The sequence below is a fragment of the Apodemus sylvaticus genome, chromosome 2 (assembly GCF_947179515.1).
Source record: "Apodemus sylvaticus chromosome 2, mApoSyl1.1, whole genome shotgun sequence".
NCBI classification, from domain to species: Eukaryota; Metazoa; Chordata; class Mammalia; order Rodentia; family Muridae; genus Apodemus; species Apodemus sylvaticus.
The window spans coordinates 151,372,853-151,400,679 of record NC_067473.1 but is presented as its reverse complement, the minus strand read 5'-3'; the positions used below and the strand labels follow the sequence as shown (position 1 = coordinate 151,400,679).

At 47.9% G+C, this 27,827-nt stretch overlaps 1 protein-coding gene across 2 annotated transcripts in view; it reads left to right on the top strand.

Moving 5' to 3' along the window:
- The window catches only part of Erc1 (ELKS/RAB6-interacting/CAST family member 1), a 296,730-nt gene extending 287,154 nt beyond the window's left edge, over positions 1-9,576 (top strand). For both annotated transcript variants that reach the window (XM_052174710.1, XM_052174709.1), the window contains one exon: positions 8,557-9,576. In XM_052174710.1, the coding sequence (XP_052030670.1) occupies positions 8,557-8,694 (138 nt within the window). In that variant the 3' untranslated portion in view covers positions 8,695-9,576. The remainder of the gene's footprint in view (positions 1-8,556) is intronic.
- Positions 9,577-27,827: the final 18,251 nt, after the last annotated feature.

Below are 27,827 nucleotides of genomic sequence, written 5' to 3'. Positions count from 1 at the left end.
ACTTGCCCCTGAACTCCATCTTTTGGGAATTCTGAGCAGAATGTGTGCTTTCATCACAGGCAGGCCTGTCCCACCAAGAAATTCATATGATTTGATTTCTTTGTTGTGTTTCTGTGGAGCTGGAACCCAGGCCCTTCCATAAAACAAGCACTGAGTTACCAACTCGCACCTTACCTCAGCCGGCCGATCTTTAAAAGCTCTTCAGAGGTGCAGCTGGGTAGCAGAGCACTTAGCCGTGTGCACTTGGGCCTGCACTCAGTCCGGCAGCAGATACAGAACAGAAAATGTCTTCAGAAAAAATTAGTATCTGTTCCTGCATTTTGACTCACTGGCCATTCTTAGACCATCTGCTGTTTGCAGGCATTTTGCTAGACAGTATAAAACAGAAATTCCTCCAGGAGTTTACCAGAGAATTGAGTTAGCATAGAGCCTCTCTTAAAACAAGACAGAACAAATCCTGCAACAGTGCTCTCTCTGAATGGGGAACGTTTTAGAAGAAAAGGATGAGCTAAGCCATGAGGGATGAGAAAGTCAGAGCATCGCCAGAGGAAAGAGTATTCTTCACATGTGGGTAAGAGAACAGCAGGTAAGCAGGGGACAGGATGTGTGCTTGGGAAAGGCTGTGGGAGCAGTGGCTGCCACACTGTGCTGGCTATGGCGGGGGGGGGGGGGTGTCATTTCAGGGGATGGAAAAGAAGAAGGCTACCCATTCCAGCCTGCTCACAGAGATCTTCTCAGGAGTGACAGGGAGAGTATTTTTTGAGTCACAGACGGCAGCCTTTAGTTCTGCTGGTATGTGGAAGAGCTGCACTTCAGACGTCTGCCATGTTAGAAGGCCAGAGTGGGTTGGTTCACAGCTGTGATTTGCTTTGCTGACTGTGAGAACAGGGAGACTGGCTCTTAGTTGGTTTTTTGTTGGCTGAAAATCTGTAGTTAATCTCAAATGCTTTGGCCACATGTCACAAACTTCTTTGTGTAACTGCACCCAAGTTCCCAAACTAATGACTCCGAGACTTAATTAATTATGAATAAATGCCTAGACCTTAAGCTTTCTCTTGTTCCCTGACTAGCACCTAACTTATATAATGCATTTGTTCGATTCTAAGGCCTGCCAAGTGGTTAATTGCCTCTCCTCCGTTTCATGTAACCCATCTCCATCAGTGTCGGGAGCAAATCTCCTCATGCATCCTCTCTCTGTCCCAGAGTTCTCCCTCCTTGCTGGAACACCAACGCCCTGTTCCTGCCAGCAGCTTCATTACTAACAGAATACAGGAGATTATCCCTAGGTCTCTGACCTGGGCGTTTAAGAAAACAGTCATAAATGTGGGTGGGACTGTGGACAGGAACGACAACAGATGAGCATTGATAATGGTGAAAACTGAGAAGCAACGATACAGTTATAATACCAGGAGCTTGTTCAGTCATGAAAAGAAAAAATGTGTTGAATATATTAATGCACTAAATCACTTAGAATAGTTTTTTGCTCAAAATAGATGCAAACTATTAGTTCCTGCTGTTAACCCTTTTATACATTTTAAATTTTTGACACAGGGTCTCAGACTTACAGCCCCCCAAGTGCTGGGATGCAAGTGTACCCTACCACACTCACTTTGACTCTTTTTAAAGCTAGCATAAACAGGATTCCTCAGGAGAGGGTCTGAGGGAAGGAAGAAAAAGGGCAGGGAGGAGGAGTGGAGTGCTAGATCACTTTCTGAGCTTGCACGGGCCGGGAGGGTAGCACCGCGGGCCCAGACGGGCACGGTGGCATGGCAGTGGGTCACTTGTCTGGTGCACGAGGGCCAGGAGGGTAGCACAGGGCTAGGCCGTTACCTAGCACATACCAACCCTGGGCTCTGTCTCCAGCATCACAAGCAAAAGAGAAGAGGTGGGCAGAGGAGGGAAATGGGCAAGGAAAGAACCAGGGGCTGTGGCCTGCTGAATTTGAGGGCCAGAGCTTCCAAAGGAGAGGTCCTCAGTGTCAGGTAGACAGTGTCTTAGGGGAGCCCTAGTGGTGGCAGTTTTCTCACAGTGTGCACAGAAAACCTAAGTACACAGCTGAGTGAGTCGGAATGGACCATTAGATAACTGCCCCAGGATGGAAAGACTGTAGCAACACCTAAGCAGCCTGTCACACCTCAGCCCTGTCCTCCACAAGTCACCTGGCTTTTTTCTCCCTTCCTTTGCCGTTTGAACACTTCCAGAATCAACTGTGTACTGTAGTTAGGCTGCCGGGACCTGTTTTCCCTTGTCACTCTCTAAGTGATACAGTGTAACAACTGTACGTAGCATTTAGGCAGTGTGAGTATCTAGATGAAGGTTGCATGCAGGTGCATCATCTTGTTTCATTATATTTATAGAAATGAGTCTCAGTGAATTTGGTTGTCAGTGAGGTGTTCAGGTGTCTGCAGACACAGACCCTGAGTGACAACTGGAGTCTTTTGTAAAGTACTTCTAGTTTCTTGGCTCTTTGTGGTTGATTTTCTGTTGTTGTTACTGATTTATAGGTGTTCTTTATGCATGACACTATTAGTCCCTGTCCCATACATGCACTGCAAACATCAGCTGCTTTTCCTCTTTCCTAATAATGTCTTCTAAGAGAAAGTTCTTAGTTTTGTTTTAGGTAGCTTTCTTTGGTTTTGTTTTATTTGAGTATTCTTGTTTGCTTGTTTATTTACTTGACTTTTTGGGGTTTTGCTGTTGTTGGTTTAGTTTGGTTTTGTTTTGTTTTTGAGTTTGGGACATAAGGCCTCACCAGCCCAGGCTGACTTTGGTCATACTATGTAGCTGATGGTGACTTTGAACTCTTGACCTTTCTGCCTCCTGAGTGCTAGAATTGCAGGCCTGGATCAACACATCTGACCTTTAGTTTTAATATAAATTAACTGGTTTTTTGGGTTTTTTGTTTTGTTTTGTTTTGTTTTGTTTTGTTTTTGTGGTGAGTGTTCTTTTGTGTTCTGTTTAAGGAATCTTTGCATAATAGCTTTGGCGTTGTATATGCCCAAGTTGGAAGGGTACAGAGAAGACCAGCATGGTTGATTGTATTTGCAAAGTGTCCTGTTTTAGCCTTCACATTCAGTGCAGATGTCTTGCTGTGGTTTGTGAGTTTGGTTGCTGTTTTGCTTGGGTTTTCTGCAACAGGTTTTCACTATGTAACCCAAGCTGTCTTTAAACTTTCAATCCTCCTGCCTCAACCTGAATGCTGAATTTATAGGCATGTGGCATCATGGCTAGCCCTCCAGTTTCTTTTAAATATTTTCATGTTTTTTATTCAGACATACGTTTACTATCCATGAGAAACTTGATTTTGAGTATGACTGCAGTATGGATAAAAGTTTTCTTTCATGAAGACCCATGTATCAGAAAATGCAACCTCTCCCCACCACACAGGAAATACCTTTGTCTTAAAACAAGTGGTCATGTTTGTATAGGGTTTTCCCTGAACTTTCTTATAGACACAGCTGCCTAGATTTTTGGGGGTAACACTGAATCTCTGAGTTAGTCTGAGCAGAATTAATGCAGTATCAAGTCTCCAGGTTTGATCATGTTCTAGTCTTCCACTTAAGATATGTTTTACTTTTGTAAATATACTTAATAGCTTTTAGGTAGAGGTTTCACTAACCTTCTAAGAAAGCAAGTTAGATGAAGAACCATTTGTGTTATTCCCCATGCCAGCTGAGAATGCATTTCTGAATAGTTTGATGATGAAAAGCTACAGTCAGCCTTAAAAGATGCGGTTTCAGAGGCTCTTGTCAGGATATTGGAAGGTCCCTGTGTTCTCAGACTGGGACAAAGAGTTTATTGAGAGGAAGCGGACCCGAAGTGGTGTCCCAGAGGGTACTGGAAGAAGGAATAAAGGGTACTGTGGTGTCATTTTGAGGCAGGGTATTTTGTATGTGACATCACCTTGTAAACAGGACTACCCTGTCATAGGCACTGTGCCCTTACCTATAGGCAGTGTGGAAAGGTTGAGCTGTCAGGCCTGCTGCCCTCCTGTACTCCAGCCTGCATTTGGAAATCTTGGTTTGTTTTAGCAGAGTATACTTAGCTATTTTCTCCGCTGGAGATAATGTCTCTATATCCAATTCTTCATTTTTAGTCCCTCCTTCCATGTCTGAGTTAGGTTAGAATTTAGTAGAAAGCAGCTCTTCCACAGAATATTTTTTAAGAACCATTGTTTCACTCACAAGCATATATTCTCTCTCTCTCTCTCTCTCTCTCTCTCTCTCTCTCTCTCTCTCTCTCTCTCTCACACACACACACACACACACACACACACACACACACACTATAACAGACTTGACCTCTAATGATCCTCCAGGTATGTCCTACCACACCAATTCTTCCATAAAATCTTGCTGTATCCATTGCAACTGAAAGAACATTTTTTAATGAATATTTTAAATATGGAGGAAAATAAAATACTAAGATATGGAACTTCAAGCTTAAGTTACAGAAAGGTCTGACTGACTCATGGAAACAAACTTAGTTTTTCAGGTTAGTAAAACTATCCTATTCAGGAATGTTTCTGATATCTTTGCATGCAAAGATTTTAACACATACAGAAAAAAATTATGTCAAGAGAGAGTCACGGGAACTTACATGTTAGTATTTTTTACTATAGTATTTGCAGTAAGGGAGTTGGTTTGCCATTCCATAAAAGAGAAGATATGTGTCAGCCCCCTCACTGTAACATCTGTCAGCTTGTCTTCTCAGAGAAAGGAGGCACGCTGGTCTCAGCTTCAGAGGTTGCATTCACGAGCAGTTGCCATATTGCTGTTGGGTCTGTAGCAGGGCAACTCATGCTCACTGTGTGACTAGAGTACACAAAAAGAGAAAGGTCAGCCCAAAGGAACCTAAGACTTTGTACCCATTACAAGTTCAGCCATATCCCCAGGAATGGCCTGGTGCCAAGCCCTTAACACCTGGCTATGGATAAGCCCTCTGAAACCATGAGCCAAAATAAGTAACTCCTCCTGCAAAGTGGTTTGTGTCAGGTATTTGGTCCCGGGGGGTGGGGGGGAACCAATAATAATACAAAGTCCAGTGAACACAAAGGTAATAATGTGGTGCCCTCTAGTTAGTGTGTTTTACAATATTTTTTTACTTTCTTTTTTAACATATCCTTGTGGGTGCTGGGGATGCAGCTCAGTTGTAGAGTGTTTACCCAGCATGCACCAGGCCCTAGATTCCATCCCCAGAGTCAGTTATTTGCCAGCTTTTGGGATTTGTTTTAGAAGCACAATACACTTTTAGGTGAGAGTAGATTAGTTTAATTCCTGTCTTGAACCTTTTAAAGATGCACTAAAGCATCCTTGAGCCATGGCATGGTCCTTGTGCCTTCAATCAGGCTCAACATCAGCAGGAAGAAGATTGCCAGTCTCTCCCTGATGGCTGCACTTGAGAAGTACCAAACTCATTCTTGGCTCAGACTGCCTAGAGTCTAACAAACAGTGGGGTTCTGAAAACTTGGTTCTCTTTGCCACTTAATAGCAGTAATTATAATAGTTAGCCATTTTTCAAGAATTTTCAGTGCAGTGGATATTACCATGCCTTTAGTATGAGATTGTCATTAAATCCTCTAAAACTGCCCTATGATGATATGACTGGTCTGTCCTACAGAAGGGGAGAGGTCAGGGTCACAGCAGCCAATAAATGGCTGCACTGACACTGAGATCCAGGCTGTTGTAAACTGGCTTCTGAACTATACTTGACACTCAGTTTTCAGTTTCCCTCCTTCCTCGCCTGGAGCCCTGCCTGGTATTTGAGAATGCTGTGTCTCGGCTAGCCCATCACGGTGCTTTCCGTTCTCCTCATGGAGCCCTGCTTTGAGAGCGTGTGCCTCTTCTGTCCCCTGGTCTGGTCCTTCCTGTCTCTTGGCCCTGTTTGCTCTACCCTGTGCTTACAAAGGCCGTCACTTCCTAGGAATGGGCTTCTGCGATTCAAAAGCTTTTTTTCTTTAAACATTCCAAGTCACCTTTTTTTTTTATTGGATATTTTCTATATTTACATTTCAAATGTTATCCCCTTTCCCAGTTCTCCCCCCTCCTGGAAAGCCCCTATCCCATCCCCCTTCCCCCTGCTTCTATGAGGGTGTTCCTCCACCCAACCCACTCCCACCTCCCTGCCCTCAATTCTCCTACCCTGAGGTATCAATAAAACCTTTATAGGACCAAGGACCTCTCCTCCCATTGATGTCTGATAAGGCCATCCTCTGCCACATATGCCGCTGGAGCCATGGCTCCCTCCATGTGTACTCTTTGGTAGGTGGTTTAGTCCCTTGGAGCTCTGGGAAGTTTGATTGGTTGATATTGTTGTTCTTCCTATGGGGTTGCAAACCCCTTCAGCTCCTTCAGTCTTTTCTCTAACTCCTCCGTTGGGGACCCCTGTGCTCCGTCCAATGGTTGGCTGTGAGTAGCCGCCTCTATTTGTAAGGCTCTGGCAGGGCCTCTCAGGAGACAGCTATGTCAGGCTCCTTTAAGCAAGCATTTCTTGGCATCCACAATCGTGCCAGGGTGGGACAGTCTCTGGATGACCTTTCCTTCAGTCTCTGCTCTACACTTTGTCTCCACATTTGCTCCTGTAAGTATTTTGTTCCCCTTCTCAGAAGAACTGAAGTACCCCCATTTTGGTCTTCCTTCTTATTGAGCTTCATGTGGTCTGTGAATTGTATCTCAGGTATTCTGAGCTTTTAGGCTAATATCCACTTATCAGTGAGTGCATGCTATGTGTGTTCTTTTGTGATTAGGTTACCTCACTCAGGATGATATTTTCTAAGTCCATTTGCCTAAGAATTTCATGAATTCATCATTTTTAATAGCTGAGTAGTACTCCATTTAAATAATATACCACATTTAATAAATATACCACATTTTCTGTATCCATTCCTCCGTTGAAGAACATCTGGATTCTTTCCAGTTTCTGGCTATTATAAATAAGGCTGCTATGAACATAGTGGAGCATGTGTCCTTATTACATGTTGGAGCATCTTCTGGGTATATGCCCAGGAGTGGTATAGCTGGGTCCTCATGTAGTACTATGTCCAATTTTCTGAGGTGCCACCAAACTAATTTCCAGAGTGATTGTACCAGCTTGCAATCCCAACAGCAATGGAGGCATGTTCCTCTTTCTCCACATCCTTGCCAGCATCTGCTGTCACCTGAGTTTTTTATTTTAGCTGAAAGTAATCTATAGATTGAATGCAATCCCCATCAAAATTCCAAATCAATTCTTCCTAAGAGTTAGAAAGAGTAATTTGCAAATTCATTTGGAATAACAAAAAACCCAGGATAGCAAAAGCTATTCTCACCGCACGCCTGTAATCCCAGCACTCTGGGAGGTAGAGGCAGGCGGATTTCTGAGTTCTAGGCCAGCCTGGTCTACAGGGTGAGCTCCAGGACAGCCAGGGCTATACATAGAGAGCTTGTCTCAAAAAAAAACAAAAAAAAAACAAAAAAACAAAAAAACAAAAACAAAAAAAACCAAAAACAAAAACAAAAACAAAAAAAATCCAAAAAATAAAAAAACTATTCTCAACAATAAAAAACTTCTGGCAGAATCACTATCCCTGATATCAAGCAGTACTACAGAGCAATAGTGATTTTAAAAAAAACCACCTTCATGGTATTGGTACAGAAAGAGACAGGAAGATCAATGGAATAGAATTGAAAACCCAGAAATGAATCCACACACCTATGGTCACTAGATCTCCAAGTCACCTTCTAAGAAGATGAAAGCAGTTATGTCACTGTGCCATTTCAAAATACAGGATTTCCTTGTAGTTTGTACCAGGTTGGGTTTGCCCTCACCTGTGTCAACTCCATTCCCCCACCCGCCCCTCACTGTAGGATCCAGCGTACTGAATGTTTCTTTGATCTGCCTCTGATCACCCAAGTGAGAGGCTCTTTGGCTCTTGAGACCTTTTAGTGGCTCCTCATGCACCCAGAATGAAGTAACCATGTGTCTTCTCTCCCAGTGTGTCCTCAGCTCTGAGGTGCACTGTGCTGGGTTGTGACTTACTTGTTGACATTCTTGTCCTGCCATCAGAATACAAGGAGTTTCGGCACAGGGACCCGCTCCTCAGTCGTTCAGACCTCACACAGTGCACTAGTGACTGCTGGTTAGAAAAGGACTGTCCAGTGCGACCGAAAACAGCACATCAGGTGTGTGTCTCTCCTCTGCAGTGGGCTAGGATATCTGACAGGGTAACTAAGCAGTCTGAGGCCCCTGCAGAAACACAGCTGTGTGTAGCAAAGGGAAATCTTTGTGTAGGAGCACCACACAAAGTTGAACTCCTCAGTCACTCAGGCCTGTGAGTCTGGAAGCTTGGACACAGCCATCCACATGAAGTCAGCACTGGAAGTTACAGCGTGCAGCCTTGGACTTAGAACTGGCTTCTCTGGGCCTTACTTTGAGGAAGAGAGTCTAGAAATGTGTGTATTTTAAACATTCCTTTTGGTACAGGAACATCAACTCTGCTTGTTATTTCTTTCCTGATGAATTCCCACTCAGCACAGATAATCTGAACTCTCCCTAAACCCTGCCTCTCCTCCCTTTCAGCTTCAGAACGAGTTGGAGAAAGTGGAAGGGGACAACGCAGAGCTGCAGGAGTTCGCAAACGCCATTCTCCAGCAGATAGCTGACCACTGCCCTGACATCCTCGAGCAAGTGGTCAATGCCCTGGAAGAGTCCTCCTGACGTGTTCCTGATATGCTCCTGATGTGCTCCACGGAAGGTGACCAAGGAGCTCAAGAGGAAAACCTGAGGAGTTGGTGTCTGAGTCGCCTCCACACCACACCTGCCAGCTGGACGTGCCAGTCCAGCCACCGGTGTCTGTCACCGCACTCGCCTTCCGCTTTGAATGTTGCCTGCACAGAGCTCCCTGGTCTCCATGAAGAACTAACTGTCCTTGGCGTCAGCAGTGCAGAGCTGGGAGCTACGCTCCACCCTTCCAGGAACAGGAAGCCAGAAGCCACTCAGCTCACCTGGAGCCCTCAGATTCTGTGCTTTGGGAGCCTGGAGCTGAAGCATCAGCACGAGTGCTTTCTCCTCGGAGGGTAGAGAAGGAGGGAGGAGGTGACCACGTCACGCTGTCCCTGTGCTCACCATCATGAGCCCTGGTACGGCCGGCTTCCTGCAGCTCAGCTCTCAGCCTGTTGCCTGTCTCACCTGTGCTTTAGTCAGCAGCAGGAGGATGTTCACAGTGGCCACCCTGCTACTCTTCTTTAAGTCCTTTGACCTTCCCATGCTACACTGTTAGGGTAAATGTCTGACTGAAGAGAAGAGGGCTTAATATGTAGGGCCCTGTTGTCACTGCTTACAGATTTGCTCCTCAGAAGATGTCCTGGAGGGCCAGGCTCATTCCTCGTGAACATCACCCACCACGCTCTTTGTTCCCACCACCTTGCCCCAAGCTGCTGTAGACCAGGGGTTGCTAGAGTATGTGATCCACTGCCCCCCTTCTCAGCTCCACTCTTAAGGTACATCTCAGAGCCGCAGCCTCAAACATGCCTTGAAACTTCTTTTAGCACAACTGAGTTTGTCTTAATTCACACGCATTCCCTCCTCCATTCATTCATTATGAGATGCCTACTGTGTACACATCCATGTGCACAGTGCCCATCCTTGAAAAAGCCTCTGATAGGCATGGCATGGAAGTCCTGGGAGATGCCTCGCTTGAATCCTGGCAGTGAACGCATACCTTCTCCCTTCTGTCTGCCCAGACCAGCACTCTGTTCTCCACTCTCCTGGCATCTGTGGGCTTGGGTGAGCCGCCTCTGCCTGGAAGATCCCATCTGGCAGGTCAGGATCTTTGCTGTCAGTGTTATTACCCTGAATCGTGTTCTGTTTAAGGGACTAGCCATGTTCATTTGTGTCAGCTGACTGCTTAACACAACCATGCACACCTCATGGACTTGGCCAGCACCATGCTGGAATCAGATGCAGAGCCAGCTGAATGTCGGGGCATTTTGCAGACTTTCCCCGGGTGCAGAAGACAGCTGTCAGACATAGTTAGTGCAGCTCATGTCTAGTCTCCATCCCTGAAGCAGACTCCTGATGAGGCTGCTAAGGCCTCTTGGCCTGCATTTCCCCCTCTGCCCAGTTACACTCTCAAAGGAATGTAGCACTGCCCGCAAATCTCTCACGCCCTCAACCTAGGACATCATGCAGCCACTGCTTGTCACAGTCACTTAAACAGTCGCAGCCCTGGCTTCATTTCTTCCCTGCCATAAAGTGTTCCTTTGTGGGGGATGCTGGAGAGTTTCTTGTGAGGGTTTGGGTGGACTCTGCCATGCACCTCTCACAGAGGTGCGTTTGGAGGACCCAGCCTAGCCACCAGGAAGATGGAAATTAGGCCAAAAAATGGTAATTACTGCTGCTCAGTTCTCTCAATTTTTTTTAATTGTCCCATCCATAAATCCTGTAGAAGACCCCAGTATTTCAGGATAGGAAAGTTAGAATCTTATTTTATTCTCATAACCTAAGGAACCACTACCTAGTAACAGCTTCATAGGCAACAGTGGAATCCAGAAAACTTAGAAGAGTCCAGGCCCACAGGAGCAGCCTAGCCCTGCCGCTGGCCAGCCACTGCTCCAGCTGTTCTGTGAGGGGTCACCACAGGCAGGCATCCTTACAGGTCCCCATTTGGTGTTTGTTAGCAGAAATACCATCTGCTGCCACCCTTACTAACTGGGCATCTGACCCACTCCACCACCTCCTTCTCCATCTGGTCCCTCCAGAGAGGTTGCAGGAACCCTGCAGGGCTCATGCTTATCGAGAAGGCAGGTTTGTGAGATAGACCTTGTCTGATCTCTGCACCATAGCAAAGGGGTCTCCTCGGGCGGTGATCCAGCAACTCAAGTGGTTCTGGAGACTGTGGAGCTAAAGTTGAACCATAAATTTAGTCTTTGTATTAAGCAAAGTTAATAGGGTATCTGGCCTTCGGATCCTACTGACTACCACTTATTAAGCCAATATTTACAAAATTCATAACTGCCATCACACTGGGACATGTCATTCCATGACTGTCTTTATGCACGTATGTTCCTAAAGGTCCTGAGAGCTCATGCAGGTTGGCTAGGATCATCTCTGTCTCCTCACTCCATCCTCGAGCCTCAGAGGCTTTGCACCTAAAGTGAAGGTGGCCTCCCTCCAGGTCTTTGAAGAAGGGTCAAAGTAAGGTTATGTTACTCTGTAGGATGTGACACCCACAGGCCTAAGTCCCAGCAGACCCTCTGTCAGCAGTGTCTACCCCAAGTGACGTCATGAAGATGACAGTATGAAAGAGGGCCAGAAGCCAACCTAGGGCTCCTGGTTCTGCATGCCTTAGTAGGCTCTTGTCCCCAGCCCTCATTGAGTGGCTGGTGGCACATCTAACTGGGATTAGAAAGTACTTAAGGAGAAGTCAGAGTGGGCTTTAGCAACTCAGAAATGTGGAGGGGGGTCCTCCAGTTCCTGCCAGCCTTTATTCTCACTTGAGAAGGCCTGAGTGTACCTCTTCCTCACCAGTGGGCTTTAGAAGCCCTAGGAGAGCAGACTGGAATGAGACCACCAGCGGTGTTGGAGGTCACGCTGTGGCTCACCGTGTCCTGTCCATCTGTTTGGCCTCCTGGGAAGAAAGTGTTGGCTCGATTTCTTTCTCAGGAGAGATGAAGTCAGTGCAGATAGTTTTCACGTGCTACTGTCCTGCCATCCACTGTTGACACTGGGACTGGCTTGGCATCACACCCTCATATGTGACTGAAGCACAGACTCATTGGCCTCCCTCCAGGTCTTTGAAGAAGGGTCAAAGCAAGGAAATGTCGATCCGTAGGATGTGACACCCACAGGCCTAAGTCCCAGCAGACCCTGTGTCAGCAGTGCCAGCAACTCTCAAATCTGCTTCGCCTCCTGCCTGCAGAGTCCGGAGCCATGGAGGAGGAGCCAGAGCGATGAGGCTGCACCTCAGGCCTTCCGGGCACCCGCCATCACTGCCAGTCTCGGAGAGTCGGACTGTTCAAAGACATATTCCTTCCTGTGAACCAAGAGGACGGTCAGGGAAAAAGAAAACATGCTTTACCTGGGAAATCCTTCTGAACAAAATGGCTGTCTACTCTTTTTAAACAGAAACTTTCCAAACTTTTTAGTGTCAACATTGTAACCAAGTGTCTCCTGATTCTTCCCAATGTGTTTGGCAAGTGCTGTGACCCTGTTGTAGGTATTTCTCCTCCTGCCTCTTTTGAGGGAGAAGTGATTTTAGGGGTTGATTGGAGGGAGCTGGTGTCTGTCCGGCTCCTACCACCTTTCTTGTTTCTCTGCTTGTTGATATTGTTTGTGTGATTCAGAGAACGGGGCAGTTACATTGTGTCCGTTGTTGAGAATATTAAAATATTAAAAAAGTAGTTATAGAACTAAAAAATTAAAGAGCTGTGTTTTAAAAGATGCAAACCCATCAATGTCATGTTAACAAAGGAATTCAAGCTATGGGCAGCCTAGCTCCTCTCCTCCAGGTTGGTGCGGGGGTAGCCAGGCCAGCCCTTGGGGGACACACTGACCACACCTGAGTTAGGTGACTACCTAGGAACGAGACACCTGCTCAGTGGAGAAATGAGAATCTGGGGCTCAGAGACCCTCAGTTGTGTCAGCATTTTCTCTACATCCTCAGGACCTCTGGGTAGGGGTTTCAAAGTTGGTGACCCCAGAACCACCCTCACCCTCGCATTGGATCAAGCCTTGTGTGCCTAGTGCTATGTTGTAACCTGGGCTTGGGCCTGGAGCCCCTGCTTGCAAGGCCACAGGACCTCTTCCTGCCCACTTGGTGCTATCTCATCATAACCATCTAACGGGGCAGCCTGGTCTCCTGGAGCCTGTGGGCCAGGTGCCGTGGGTGGCCCTCAGAGCTTAGCTCTCTCTGGCTCCTGATCCTAGATTTTTTTTTCCTTTGAAGCTTTTTAGACCTAAACTCCCTTGACTCCAGAGATGTCAGAGTCAGGGAAGGAAATGAGCCAGGCTGAGACAAGGAGATCCACCCCTATGCCACAGTAAGCACATCAGCCCAGCCCCTTTCCCGCCACACCAGTATTACCGCCATCCTTTAAAGCATCTAGTCCCGCCTGAGGCACATGCCATCCGTTGGCCAGCTGCCCAGTGCAGACTAGAAACCCGGGACGGGGACGTTTCTGCACCCCTACTTCAGAAGAGGCATGTTGCACTTTAGTGGGGAGCCCAGAACACTGGGCACTGGCTTCCTGTAGCTTGAGTCCCTGTAGACAGCCATGGAGGCAGCCTGATGGTTTGTGTGCAGCAGCTGCAGCTGCTGTCTTCAACTGTGCACATGTGTGCAGTTCCTAGACTTAAGTTGCCGGCCTGATGATGACTTTACAAAGACGTGTTCTGTTCAACTTTGCCTTGGTAATTATTGTAAACACTTTGTTCAAGTTTTTTTTTCTTTTTTATTCACAAACTAAAACCATCAGGAAATTATAAACTTATTTAAAAACTGTGTGCTGCAGCCTTCTTTAGTCTGTCCTAGCCTGTTCATACCCCTGTGGCGAGACTGGTTATGATCCGGAAAAGCAGGAGGAAACCAGCAGTCCCCTCCAGACCATCTCCAGCGGCAGACTAGAATCCAATCACTCTGTGTTTGGGGACATTCACAGTAGACTTAGCTGGCTAGTGCCTCTCACCTGTCGGACTGGTCTCAGCAGAAGATGTGCTCTTAGATTCCCATTGCAACTCTGATTATCTGACAAAGTCAGTTTTCAGTTTCCTTTTTCCTTTTCACCCTATTCCCAAGCAGGTTTTCCACGTCAGATCCGACTGCATTATGAAAGCATTCACCACCCAGGAGGAATTGACACCAAGATGGCAGCGGAACTGGCTCCCACTTCAGGGTTGTGTTCTGCTGGTCACCTCAGATGTGGTCTGTGTGTCTGCATTATGAACACCAAGAGTAAAAGTCGGGAGGACCCATGCATAATCGTGGACACCATTGTCTGCTCTGGGACTTCCTGAGACCTTGTGCCCATAAGTAATGTTCTGGGACTTTTACCATAGGGAGCTCACATTCTGATTAACTTTTAATCCATGACTATCTTAGGAAGCAAGAAGAAAATCCTGCGGAGCTCAGCACACTGGCTCATGCCTGGGCCCCCAATACTCAGGAATCTGAGGTGGGAAGATTCAGAGCTGGAGAGCAGCCTGGGCCACATAGACCTGTCTCACCAAAGTCTCTCTTTTCTGTGGAAATCATGGCACCTGACTGTGTTAGTCTGTAGGAATTGTGAAGTAAGAGAACCAAGCATTTCTAGGTCCTGTTGCTGGCAGAGCAGCTGTTTAGACATACTGCCAGGTGAAGGTGTTCCTGGCCTGTTGACCCAAACTGAGGAAGGGTGCTGCACCTGGTTGCATCATGGGAAATAGTGACGTGACTGACAGGATGAACGCTGTGCCCCACAGCTTAAAGCCACAAGCCCAGTAGACCACACTAGTCAGCAGTTTCTAGGGCTTCCCATTCTTTTTTTTTTTAAACTAATACATTCACTCAGTTGTTGACCAGTACTTAGCTGCAAAGGAGTGGACACAGATCACAGGCTTGCATATGGTGCACATAAACCCACACAGTGCACACAGTTTTTTTTTTAATGATAATGCAAGCAGACATGAGCATAATACATAATTATGTTTTCCATTTTGAAAACTCTGAAAGCACATGGTTACTTTTTTGCATATCTTGGAGCTGCTTTAAAATGGTCAAGCTGTGTGTTGGAGAGGGTTAAGGAGTAGGACATAGCTACGGAAGACTGGCCAGGGAGTGGGGGTGAGAGTGAAGATGAGGACCGGGCCCTCAGGATCACCGGTAAGCCATGCTCCCTCTTTGGAAGTCTGTGCGATTTCCCTGATCAGTCTCAAGAATGACATCAGTCTACCACACTTTCCTGGTCAGCATACATGAGCCTCTTTCCCAGGACCATGCATGCCATAATCCCTGTTGGAAACATTTGGGTACAAAGACTAGTACTGTCAGCTTGTTTGCTGTCTGCTAGGCTCTGATCATGACTTCTTTCATCTCTACAGTATGAGAGACCCTGTCTCACTTCTCAGATGAGCCACGGACAGGACAAGGATCTCAGGACAGCCAGCAAAGCCATGGCTCTCCAGTTGGTTTTCCCCACAGCTTTGGCTGCTGCTAGGCTAGGGGAGGAGACTAATCCCAATTCCCGATACTGGAAGAGCAGCACTTTGCAAATCATCAGGTTGGTCACCCCTAGGAGTGTCAAGTGAGATCACACGGGCAAAAACAATGCAGAATGTGCACAGGTATCCAGGCTAGCCAGTGGCCTGTGTGGGTCCAGGGAGCACTGCTTGGCAGAAGAGCAATACTCAGATGTGGTGGCTACAATGTGGCTTAGACCGTGGGATGTGCCTGTGTGCTAAAAGACTTCTAATGTCCTGAATGTGTGGCCAGCTGGGGAGCGCAACATCTCACATCACCAGTCGTCCACCCTGTGCAAATTCATAAAATAGGAATACCCAGCTCTGCAGGACTGATAAACTAAAGAAGAGGTGAAGAAAGCACCTAGCATAGCAGCCCTGGAAAATCAGTACCTTGCTCTCTCTCTACGGCTGGGGGAGGCTCCTGAGGCCTGGAAGGGAGAAGCTGCCAAGAGCGGTACACAGCATCCCTGCACTGAGTAATGATGGTCAGCACAGGGTCCATTGCCTGCCAGGTATTCAAGGATTCATTTTCTGGTAGGGAAGCTAAAATGCAAGCTAAATAGCCCAGAGCTACACAGTCAACTAGTGGCAGGCTGGATCATTCCCCTGTCAATGGATTTCCAGGTTGTTCTGGCTCCTCTCAGAGCCCATGCTCCTATCAGAGGTTCAGGGTCAGGGAATGAAATAGTTGGACCAGGGTCCTGCCAGCCTCAGACGGGGGAAGGCATCAGGGCCATATGCTGGCTAGGGGTTCAGAGAAAATAGAAATGATGGGCCAGGCCTGCTCACTGTCAGGATGAATATGAGTCACATGGTCTTGTGTTCTGTTGGCCTTTGGATACCATTAATTTCCTAGAAAACAGGCAGTTAATCACCTAATGTCCTAGCCATCTTCAGGCTAAACTGTACTGGGAAGGAATGATAGGAGATGGTATCACCTCATCAGTGTTACTTGGTATACAGATCACCCCTTTACTGTGTCAACTTGGGAATAGAACAGTTGCCCCCACAGCACACAAGGGTTCATGGGGCACTGTGGTGTATTTGTGTGCCCCCAAAGTGCATATGTTGGAAACTTAACTTCCAAATTTCAGAGGTAATTTGGAATCAGAGGTGGTGTCAGAGGTAAGGCTTTTTTGGAAGACAATTCAATGAGGTCATGAAGGTGGCACCCATCATGGGGAAAGAAGCCCTAGCTGTCACAGTAACCCATCACCAATGTGGTATCTGCTGCTGTTAGCATGTACAAAGAGGCCCTACCAGAGACGAGAGGATGGTGGCCCCATCTGTTCAGATTTCCCACCACACTAATCTTTATTCCTAACAAACTGCACTTAGAGAGCATGTTACAGCATCAGAGAGAGGACTAAGACACAAGTACACAAAACACCCACAGCCGTGAGCAGGCCCACTGTTGAATGTCATTCTCCCCAAGCTGGTTCTACAGCAGCTTGCTGACATTCCCACAAGGCCCTGCCTGCTAGGAGGAGCTGTCCCTAAGTGAGGCAGACAGAATGCTGGCCCTGCTAAGCTGACAAAGAACCCGCACAAGCCTTGACCATGAAGGCAGGTGCACATGGAGTTCACAGGTAGAACAGGTTGTCACCTAGGCTTTGCTGCCATCTGAGTGTATGGCCTCAGCCTCGAAGATGTCACCTAAAGCCTTTGACCTCCAGCCTTCACATGTTTGTAACATGCAAACAAAAGGATGTACCACCTGCGTGGCTCAGGGCCCAGCACTTGCCTAGTGCGTGCTATCCGTGGGGTCCATTCCCACAACACCAGCGGGAGAGACTGCGTGATAACGCATCAAGCCCGGGTCAATAAAAGGTGCACTTGACACTCAGCAGGGAGAGCCAAAGCTTGCTTTGGAAAGCCGTGGCGACCCATGGAGATGCCGACCGTGTGCATCGCCCTTCAGGAAACGAGCTGCTGTCTGGGTAGGCCTGCTTCCCTGCAGTCCCCTGGGTGTGGGCCACAGTTCCTTCCCCAAGGGAGTTACATGCTAACAATCATATTGGTTCTGCTTCAGGAAGAAAGAAGCCCAAGATGCCAATTGGCCGATTGGCATGCCTCAGCATCTGGCCACTGCCCCCCATTTATAAGGATGGGATCCTGAATAGGAAGGCTGCCTTTCCTGGCTCTTCATTGCTGTGACAAATGAGACACAGAGACCCTGGAACCCAATATGAGATTCTCTGGCCAGGCCATCACATCATAGAGGTCAAGCCACAACATGCTGACACCCCATTGCAATGTTTCCAAGCTCCCTGCACAGACTTAAATGTGCAAACATGCTTAAGACTCTTCACCCTTAGCCAAGCAGAGAGAGTCACTCTTCGGCCGCAGAATAAGAGGAGCCCTGATCTCCACCTCTCTCCTTCCAAGACATGTAGAGTGCTTTCCTTCTCCCATCTCCTCGTTGACCACACACGCTTGTAAGCAAGGACTGACCTTTCTCCTGGATCCTCCACAGGTTCTAAGCTTAACAAGCAAAGAAAAAGGACTTGCTTACCTGGAAACTTCCCAACATCTTCATTCCCTGCAGTTTCGCTCCAGCTTCCTGATGTTAGATGGAAGATCCTGTCTGTCCCCTGCCCCCGCCAATCCCCATCTCCAGCCTACAGAGCTCCTAGTAACACTGCTGTAGTGCTGAGCCACAGGTGGAGCCTGTCTGTCCTGAGAAGCAGCTGGGAGGGAGGCAACTGGGCTCTGACCCTGGTGCTCAGGGTCCTGGGTGAGGCTCTTGTCACCTGAGAGCCCCGCTCCTCCCCTGTTCCAATTCCCTGGGCCTCCCAGCCACCCCCAGGAATTCCCACTGAGGAGCTGAACCTTCCTTAAGGAGAAGGAACAACATCTTGGAATCCAATGCAGGTAACAATTCTTCAGAGGGTTTTTCATGTCCTGGAAACTTGCCAAGAATCAAAGTAAAACGAGTGTTCTCTTGAGCATGTGTGCACCCAGCGTGTGTGTGTGTGTGTGTGTGTGTGTGTGTGTGTGTGTGTGTGCGCGTGCGTGCGCGTGCGCGCAGCCCTGCCTTCACACACGTGTGCACACAGCGTCTGTGTGCAGCTGTGCCGATACACACACGGAGGCGTCAGCCAAGCGAGGGTCTCCATATTAAGGAGGAAATGAATAAACAAGGTCAACATTTTTGTTTCCCTCCGAGGCTTGCAAAGAAGGTGTTAAGAGCACAAGATTTAAATCATAAACTTGGTTAAAAGGCAAACGGCCTAATGTGTGACTCTTGCCAACTTGGATGTGCTCCTTGGGGTAATGCTACACTGAGCTAATGCAGAAGGAATCGTGGGAGGAAAAGGCAGGGTGGGAGCAAGCCGCAGCGTCAACCAAGGGCAGACCAGCTGGAGCCCAGAGGGCCTGGATGCCTCTTCCTAGTTTCCCTCCTACAGTTTCCTTGACTGATAGAGTTTCTGTCAGGCCTAAAGGACTTACAGCAAGGTAAGGGAGACACAGAACAGGCCCAAATCACCCATGGAACAATTGCTTAAGGAGCAGGCAAGTCAGCCAGCAGCCCTGCCAACTGGACACGTCACCTCTATGGACTCCTATTCATCTCTCTATCCACCTCGAAAGACAAGCTGCCTCTTCCACGGGTGCAGGAACTGTGCTCAGCATTGCACAAGAGGCATGGGTGAAAGTGAGTTCCCCTGCTTGGATGGAAATTAAAAGGAAGACATAGTCCTACAGTGAGTGACTATACCAGCTGGGGCAGGTGGCAGTATCCAGAAGAGCATTATAGAGCCAAGAGTCATGCCTCTCTCCAGCCCAAGTCGCTCCACACTCCCCTTAATGGCCCTACCAGGCCCAGGGTTCACTCAGCCCAGCTTTGGCTCTCAGTATCTGCTTTCCGACACTCAGAACTCATAAAGGCACCTCTGCCCCCACTAGGTCCCTGTGGCTTTGTGTCATTGAATTTGAAGGCATTTCATCTTTCACAGCCTTGCCGACAGATGGCTCACGCACATCTTCCCTGTGCACCTGGAATAGGGACCATTCTGGTCTACTCTAAAAAAAATGTGAGCCTGGCAGTGGTGGTGCACACCTCGGGAGGCAGAGGCAGGGGGAGCTCTGTAAATTCGAGGCCAGGCCAGCCTGGTCTACAGAGTGAGTTCCAGAGAAGCCAAGGCTACAGAAAGAAACCCTGCCTTGAAAAAAAAAAAAAAACAACAGCAAAAAACTCAAAACAAAAAACAAAAAAACACTGTGTGTCTAGCATGCTCCTGTCGCTTTTGAGACAGGGTCTCTCACTGGGACTTTAGACTTGTTAACTAAGTTGCCTCTGCCTTTCCAGCATTGGGGTTCCTGGCACATACAATACCCAGTGTTTTCTGTGGGAGCTGGGATGGAACTAGGGTTCTCATGTTTGTGCATCAAGCACTGTACCACAGTGCTATGACCTCCCCTTCCGCTCCCCCTCCCCCGCCACCATTCATAGTGTGAGCTAGCCCCTCCCAGCTCTGACTTGAGAAATTGTGATGCCTCATGACAGCCTCAGGGGAGCTGGAGAGATGGCTTGGTGGTTAGCTGTCTCCTGAGAGGCTCTGCCAGTGCCTGACCAATACAGATGCGGATGCTCACAGCCAACCATCTGACTGAGCACAGGGACCCCAATGGAGGAGTTATGGGAAGGACTGAAGGAGCTGAAGGGGTTTGCAACAGACAAACAGGAACAACAGTATCAACCAACCAGACCCCCCAGAGGAGGGGCTCATGGCTCCAGCTGCATATGTAGCAGAGGATGGCCTTATCTGGCATCAGTGGGAGGGGAGGCCCTTGGTCCTGTGAAGTCTCAATGCCCCACCATAGGGGAATGCTAGGGAGGTGAGGTGGGAGTCGGTTGGGGGCAGAGCACCCTCATAGAAGCAGCGGGGAGGGAGGATGGGATGGGGACTTGTGGAGGAGAAACTGAAAGGGGATAATATTTGAAATGTAAATAAATAAAATAACCAAGAAAGAAAGAAAGAAGGAAGGAAGGAAGGGAGGGAGGGAGGGAGGGAGGGAGGGAGGGAGGAAGGAAGGAAGGAAGGAAGGAAGGAAGGAAGGAAGGAAGGAAGAAAGATGAGTGCTTGCAGCTTTTACAGAGAACCAGAGTTCAATTCCCAGCATCCACACCTGGTGACTCACAATCACTTGTAACTCCAGCTTCCAGACACCTAATGCCCTCTTCCGGCCCCCATGAGTACCCGCTTGCTTGTATACCTATATATCCTGAGAGACACACCCACACCAATAAATGTAAGTTTTTACTTTCTTTTTTTTTTTTTTTTTGGTTTTTTGTTTATTTGTTTTTGTTGTCGTTTTTTGTTTTTTGCTTTTTGGGTTTTTTGGTTTTGTTTTGTTTTGTTTTAGGTAGCATGGGAACTGTGAGGAAGAGAGAGCCTTGGTTTCTGGATCCATCTACACTGCCCTTCTGGCTAGTCAGAACTTCAGGAGACTGGCCCTTTCTTCTTGCACAAGAACATCAGCAAACTGTGCTGTTAACACCATCAGCCAAGCTTGGCAGTGGCCACCTAACTCTCCTGGGACTGGGTACCACTTCTGAATCCCTGAAGTTCTGTCTGGAGTTTGAGTGGTGCTGAGGAGTCCTCTTCAACCTTTAGAATCACTTCCCAAACACAGATGTTTGTGGGTAAGTAAATAGCGGGTAGGTGGGATTTCTGCCTCTCTCGCCCGGGCGTCTATTAAATTCATGGTTGTGAATTCCTCGTCCACAGAGTGGCAGCTGGAAAGGAGACACAGCTCACAGAGACAATGACCACGCGCCGGTGAAGGCATCCAGCAGAAGCATCCAGGGGGCAAAAGAGCCTGTATGGGCCCTGCCTCCTCCTCCCCTCCCTCACCTCACACCCGGTACCTGCCTGCCATGGGGCTCCTTGAGACAGTGTCCATCTCATGCCCGCAGAGCCCTTACCTAGCAACTGCCTCATTTTTCCCCCTCTCATTTTTTGCTTTGCTTTGCTTTGTGCACGCATGCACACACACACACACACACACACACACACACACACACCACAACAAAAATGTTTCTTCTCCTCCTCTGTGTACAGTGATCAGGCCTGTAAGCCAGACTTCTCCTCCCTGCTAGGTTGTGGACCGGGGAGGCTCGCAAGGTCAAATCGACTCCCAGAAGGGCCGCAAAGGAATGTCTTCTGGATGTCTGGGACACGAGTCCCAGCTGTTTGCAGCTGGATGAGCTGGTGGAGGAGTTTCCTGAACGAGCCCCGCTATTTATGTTCTTCCGTATCCCTCACCGGCTTGTTTAAAGATAGTTTATTTCCAGGTCTGCATCAGTCATTGCTGACCAGAGGAAACTCTAGTTACTAAAATAAGTCTTGGCCTTGCAACCCACGCCGGGCCACCTCCCATACCCAAGCACACAGTCAGCCCATCACTCAGAACCTACTTACCCTACCAAGGGATGCCCCCTGTACCCAGCGACCTGTGACACAGTCTGCTGCCTTATGCTAAGCGCACCCCATGTATCTTGTAATTTCCCACAGTGGCCCGCTTAGAGCTTTAAAAGTGAGAGCTAGAAAGATATTATGAATATGGCTACCTCTATAGGAATGAGAACACACAATGTACTTGGTCAGCCCGTGTGCCCCTCGGCTGTGAGGTTTAAGGGGACAGAATTGCCACTGGGCTCCTGGGGAACCAGATACAAAGCCAGTCCTTTGGAGCTTTCTGGGGACCAGTGGCCACACTGCACACTGACAATAAATAAAGCACACTTCATGTCTGTTTAGTCATTGGCCCATGTCCTCGTTAGGGTTTTACAGCTGGGAACAGACACCATGACCAAGGCAGCTCTCATAAATACAGCATTTAGTTGGGGCTGACTCCCAGGTTCAGAGGTTCAGCTCATCATCCTCAAGGTGGGAGCAGGGCAGCATCCAGGCAGGCATGGTGCAGGCAGAGCTGTGAGTCCTACATATTCATCTGAAGGCTGCTAGTGGAAGACTGACTTCCAGGCAGCTAGGGTGAGGGTCTTAAAGCCCATGGCCACAGTGACACACCTACTCCAACAAGGCCACGCCTCCTAATAGGGCCACTCCCTGGACCGAGCTTATTCAACCTGTGACAGACTGTCAGCATAAAGGCGCTGTGGTAAAGGAACATGAGGCTCAGAGCAGCTGCGCCCCTAATGAGGGTCACCTGCCCTGCAGTGTCAGATTAAACCTCCTGTCCCAAGCCTTGGCACCTCCACTCCTGCCTCAAAAAAACTAGTACCTCAAAAAAAACCAACCAAACAAACAAAAACCAGTACCAGGTCACCCTGGGCATCACCAATCCCACTCTCGTGTGTACCCACAAAAGACTGAAAGCAAGCCCCAGAGATTCCTGCCTACCCATATTTACAGTACCATCATTCACAAATGACCGGAAGATGAATTATGACATACAGTAACACTTCCTCCACCTTAAAAATTGATTTAATATTTTTTTGCACATACACTAAAGCTGATGCTGAGGGACCCTGAGGACATTGTGTTCAGGGAAGGCGGCAGACACACACGCAGACGAATACTCCATAACCCTGGCTCCGTGGAGTATGGAAAAGTAAACTCCCAGGCACTTCAGGAACTGAGGAGAAAGAGAAGTTGGTATTTAGAGTGCCCTAGTCCCACTGTCCTGGCACACACACTGTCTGTAACCCAGGAACTCAGAGACAGGAGGTTTCTGGGCTGTAGAATAGTTTCACTGAGGAGAATACAAGCCTGGGATACAGTTTTCCAGACGGTTCTACAATATTGTAGGTATGCTTAGCTCCTCCATACTGTGTGATTATGAGTGGACAAAATATTAAATAGTATGTATATGTTACTGGAGTAAGAACCTTTTTAAAAAGACAATATAAAAAGCATGGTCTTGTACCAAGGCTGTCTGGACTGGCCTCTGGACCCAGCTTGCATATCTCCACTGCTCAGCCATGGCCCTGTATCTCTGGAACACAAAGACCTCATGCAAGCGTCTCCATCATTTTCCCAGGCCACCGTCCTCCCCAGCCTGTTCACCCAGGCTCCTTGGCCACCATTTCAATACCTCTGTGAATCTGAAAATTGTGGCCCCATGTCCCTGTCTGTCCATGGAAGCCACAAAGGACATGGGGTCCTTGGTGTAGAACAGGACCAAGAGAGGTGGCTTGCCGGTGAGCGGGGAGAGAGCTGCTTCCTGTGTTTTCCTCATATTGGAAGGATCCCAGTGAGTGCGCATGCCTCCCTACTCTGCCAGTTCTGGCTAAGAGTAGGCCTGCATGCTAGAAGGTTCTTCCTTGTAGGTTCATAGATTATTAAGAGTAGGAAAGTCTCTCAGCAACAATCATGTCCCATATTGTCCTCTGAGACATCAGCAGGCCCAGAAACACCAACCAGAGCACCTGTGGGAGGTGAGCACAGTCCTGAGTGGGTTTGCATTGTTTGACGTGGGCATGTCCATGTCTAGGGTCCCTGTGTCTCAGACTCATGGGACGGACAACACCTTCCTCGGGTGAGGTTTGGGGGCGTGGCAAAGCCTTCCTCTACAACACTTACAGGGTAAGCCGAAAAATCTCCCTGTAACTTTCTTCCCATGACGCGTATGTCCTGAAGACTGTCCCCCTACAAAAATGTCTCCTACTAAGATCAGCTAAACCTACCTCCGTGTTCAGTTGTAAGCTATAAGCCCCTCCTCCTTGCTAAACTGTGTTCAATAACCCCGCCCCCTGGTCAACTATTTAACAATAGTTTCTGAGGCGCTATGCCTCTTTCGTCAGTCTGAGCCCATCCCACTAGTCCCGGCTTTCCTGTCCATGTGTCTGTCCTCTCTTTATTCCCTCACTACACCTGGCCGGGCTTCTAGGACCCACGCTGTGCAAGGGCCCAGAGCCTATGAAAGTCACAAGGCCACTGAGTGGAGCATCTAGGAGAGGAGGTTTAGAGCTGAGCAGCCTGGGCGTGGCCAACAGGGACAGCCTGCACTTGCTGCCTGTAGCTTCCACAGCCCCCACCCCCACAGCCTCCCTCGCCATAGAGAACAACAGTGTGGCCCCCTTAGATCAACTGAAGAGGCGGCCAGCTATGGAGAGGTGACAAGCAGAGCAGGGTGCTATCCCCACCTGACTCCGCTTCAACAAGCTGACATCTATCTTACCAGAAATGATGGTAAAGAGCCATCAGCATCTGCCGCAGCTGCAAGTGGAGATCTCCGGAGGACCGGCTATGGGAAGCAAGCAGCAGTCTAGGTTTTCAGGAGTTGACATTATCCAGGGTGGATAGAAAGAGACTCTGTGAAGTTTCCAATCTCTAACGACACCCGGATCTGGGAACTGCCTGTAACTTCAAAGCTCAGACATGGACCCCTGGGGATTAGAATAGAGAGTCTCTCAGTTCCTGCTCTGGGGTCGTAACCTGTGTTGGGGTGCAGCAGTTCGGTGAGTGGCAAATTCTGCTGTGTGCTTAATGTCACTTCTCACCTCTGAAATGACCTCCGAGAAAGAACTAATAACCCGGAAATAACTTAAAACATGCTCTCTCAGCCAAGCTATTAGGCCTATGACAGTATCTGCAAATAAAACTCAGAAATATTTACACTTTGGGTCCTGGCGGTGTGGCTCAGCAGTAAGTAGAGCATTTGCCTAGTATCTGAAGACCAGGTGGATGGGCCTGCGCCTGAGGTTGCGGCCTAAGTAAAATATTAAGGCCTGGATGGAATGTTGAGATCTAGGTGACTGTTACCCGACTAGCCTGCCATTATAAGGAAACTTTCTCATAGGTTGTTTCGGGTGGCACTAGGAAACTTTCTCATGCCAAAGTTGATTTTATATTCTGTTCTGTTCTGTGCCCTTGGAAACCAGTCATGATAGAAGTCAGTAGAACTGCTTTGTAGAGTTACCCACCACAATGAGCTTGAACCCAAACCAACTACCCAACAGTACTTCCTGCACCTATATATAAGCTTTTATGGTATAAGCTGCATCTGGAATGGACCCCAGCCTAAGAGAGACATCTGCATCAGTATAAGAAACTATTTGGAATAAGACTTCCATTTTGAGTAGTGGTCGAGTAAAATTTAAGTTCCCAAGACCTCCCTTTCAACTGGCATCCTACTTGGCAGAGAAAGACATGTATATGGGCAACTGACAAGTTAAAACATGCATGTTAGACAAGTCCCATCCTGGTAGACAAGTTAAGACATGAATATCAGACAAGGCAAGTCTCCTGCCACAATTGAATACCCAACCAATGGAAGCAGGATAAGTGTATAACCAAGACATGTTTCTAAGGAAATCCCCATCCCTAAATCCTGATGGATAGAATAATTTTGCCCAGGTGTTTGTATATCCCAGGCTTTAAAAGCCCTGTGGAACCTTAACTTGGGGTCACAGATCAGTTCCCGAATCTGGACCGTGGGCCTGATGGATCAGTCCTGAGGCATATGCTCAAATAAATGATCCCTGTCTGATTGAGATCAGTGTGCATGTGGTTTGTGAGGTGATTCCTGAACCCCAACATCTGGCATGCTTCTCCACCGACCTTCCAGTGTTATCCAAAGAGCTGACAATGGCTTGAAGGCTAGCATCCAGCTAGAGGGGTGAACATATTAATGGCTGATTTAAAATGAATTAGAAGCCAGGCTAGAGACTGCTAGAGTGCAAGCAGAAGAAAGATAAGGAATTGGCAGGCCATCTGGCTATCAACATAAAACTAGCACATGTTCAATATCAACAGGTGAACGGAGCACCTACTGTGTGCTACCTGGAGCCCTAAATTTGCTTTGTGATTGTATCTCATTTGAGGTGCTGGGGTCAAATCCAGGATATTCCATGTGCTCTACGAGTAAGTGACAGCCTAGCCTGAGACCTGAGTTCTTGTGTGTGAGACATGGGTAGCTTGCAACTGGCTCTGCAGATATCGACGACAGTGGTGACGTCCTGGGTCTGGAAGGTTGGAACTGGATGAGCTAAATGCTAAACTATTCCCATTAGAGGAGCAGTGACCCAGGAGACAGCCTGGGGTATCTGACCTTCGATAACCAGTAGCCTATGGCATAGGCAGGTTAGACTTGGGTTAGGGTTAGGGTTAGACTTTTTTGGTTGTGTTAGGGCAGATAGGAGCTCTCAGACAGTGAGGTCTTTTCTGATCAGTGTATGTGAATGACTGAGTGAGAAACTTTTTAGCCGACATTTGTCAGACCTATGCTGCAATGCAAACCTTTATTTATTTATTTCTTGAGCCTGAGATTGTTACCCTTTCCATAACCCTTGCACAAATCAACTTCTAAAAGAATGCAGGTGGTGGGTCAAGCTGTCCACACCCACCCTGGCCATCTCACCTATATGACAAAGTGATTGAGACCCGGAGTCACAAGCAGTGTGTTCCTTGGCGAGACTGCAGCCTCAGGCCTTGGTAGACAGGTGTACCTGCCCTTTGGCCCCTTTCCCCCTCTACCTCTGCAGAGTTGTGGAGGGCTTTGAGTAGCCTTTGCTGTCCAAGGGATTGCAAATTCACAGCGTATCAGAAAGACACCAAGCGTCTTCGACGTCCTCCACCTTGTGGTCATTTGAGGTTGACTTTTCTCCAGTACTGCCCTCGGGAGCCCTGCAAACCCTGCATGTTGTAGTTTATTCTGTTTGATGAGTAGCAGAGTGTGATGCGGGCGTACCACAGCTATCCTCACCATTTGCTTACTGGAAGAAGCTGAACTCTTATTTTGGGCTATTACAAATGGAACGACTGTGAGTTTTTCATTTTAGGCTCACATGGGAGCATACATTTTTATTTGGAGAGTTTTAATGTCCAGGTATTCAATTAAATGATCATATTGTTTTGTTTTTTAAGAAGCTGCTTGGGGCTGGCATGTGGCTCAGGGACACGGTCCTTGCCTAGCATGTGTAGGACCCTGAGTTCAGTCCCCAGTACTGCAAAACATAATCCCCACACACTTCCCAGGCTTGTATCTAGTGTGGCTGAATCATTTTAAATTCTGCAGTGTGAAAGAGACTCAGCTTCTCCGAGCCCTGGCTGGCAAGGGCTCCATCGCTTTAATTGGGTGCCCTATGTGGTCTGAATTCTAGGCTGTGCTGTTTCTCTGTGAGGGTTTCTGTGTCATTTGCCATTCATACATTGTCTCCAGCAAAATGTCTTTATAGCTTTTCCTCAATTTACAATTGGATTTTTTAAAGTGTGTTTGTGTGTGTATGTGTGTGTGTGTTTGTGTGCATGTGTATGTGTATGTGCATGTGTGTGTGTTTGTGCGTGTGTGCATGTGCGTGCATGTGCGTGTGTGTGTGTGTGTGTGTGTGTGTGTGTGTAATAGGTACATTCAGGGGTGCATATGCATATGTATGTGTATGTGTAAGGCAGAGGCCTCCACCTTTTTAAACAAGATTTGTTTATTTTATGTGTATGGGTGTTTGCCTGCATGAATGTCTGTGTACTATGTATGTGCCTGGTGCTCACAGAGGCCAAAAGATTCCGAAAGAATCCATTGGATTCCCTGGAACTGGAGTTATAGAGAGTTGTAAGCCCCCATTCCACCTAATTTTTTGAGGCAGGATCGATTGTTGAATCTGGATCTCGCCAATTCCACAAAAGTGCCTGCCTGGTGAGCGTCAGAGATCCTCCGAAGCTGACGTT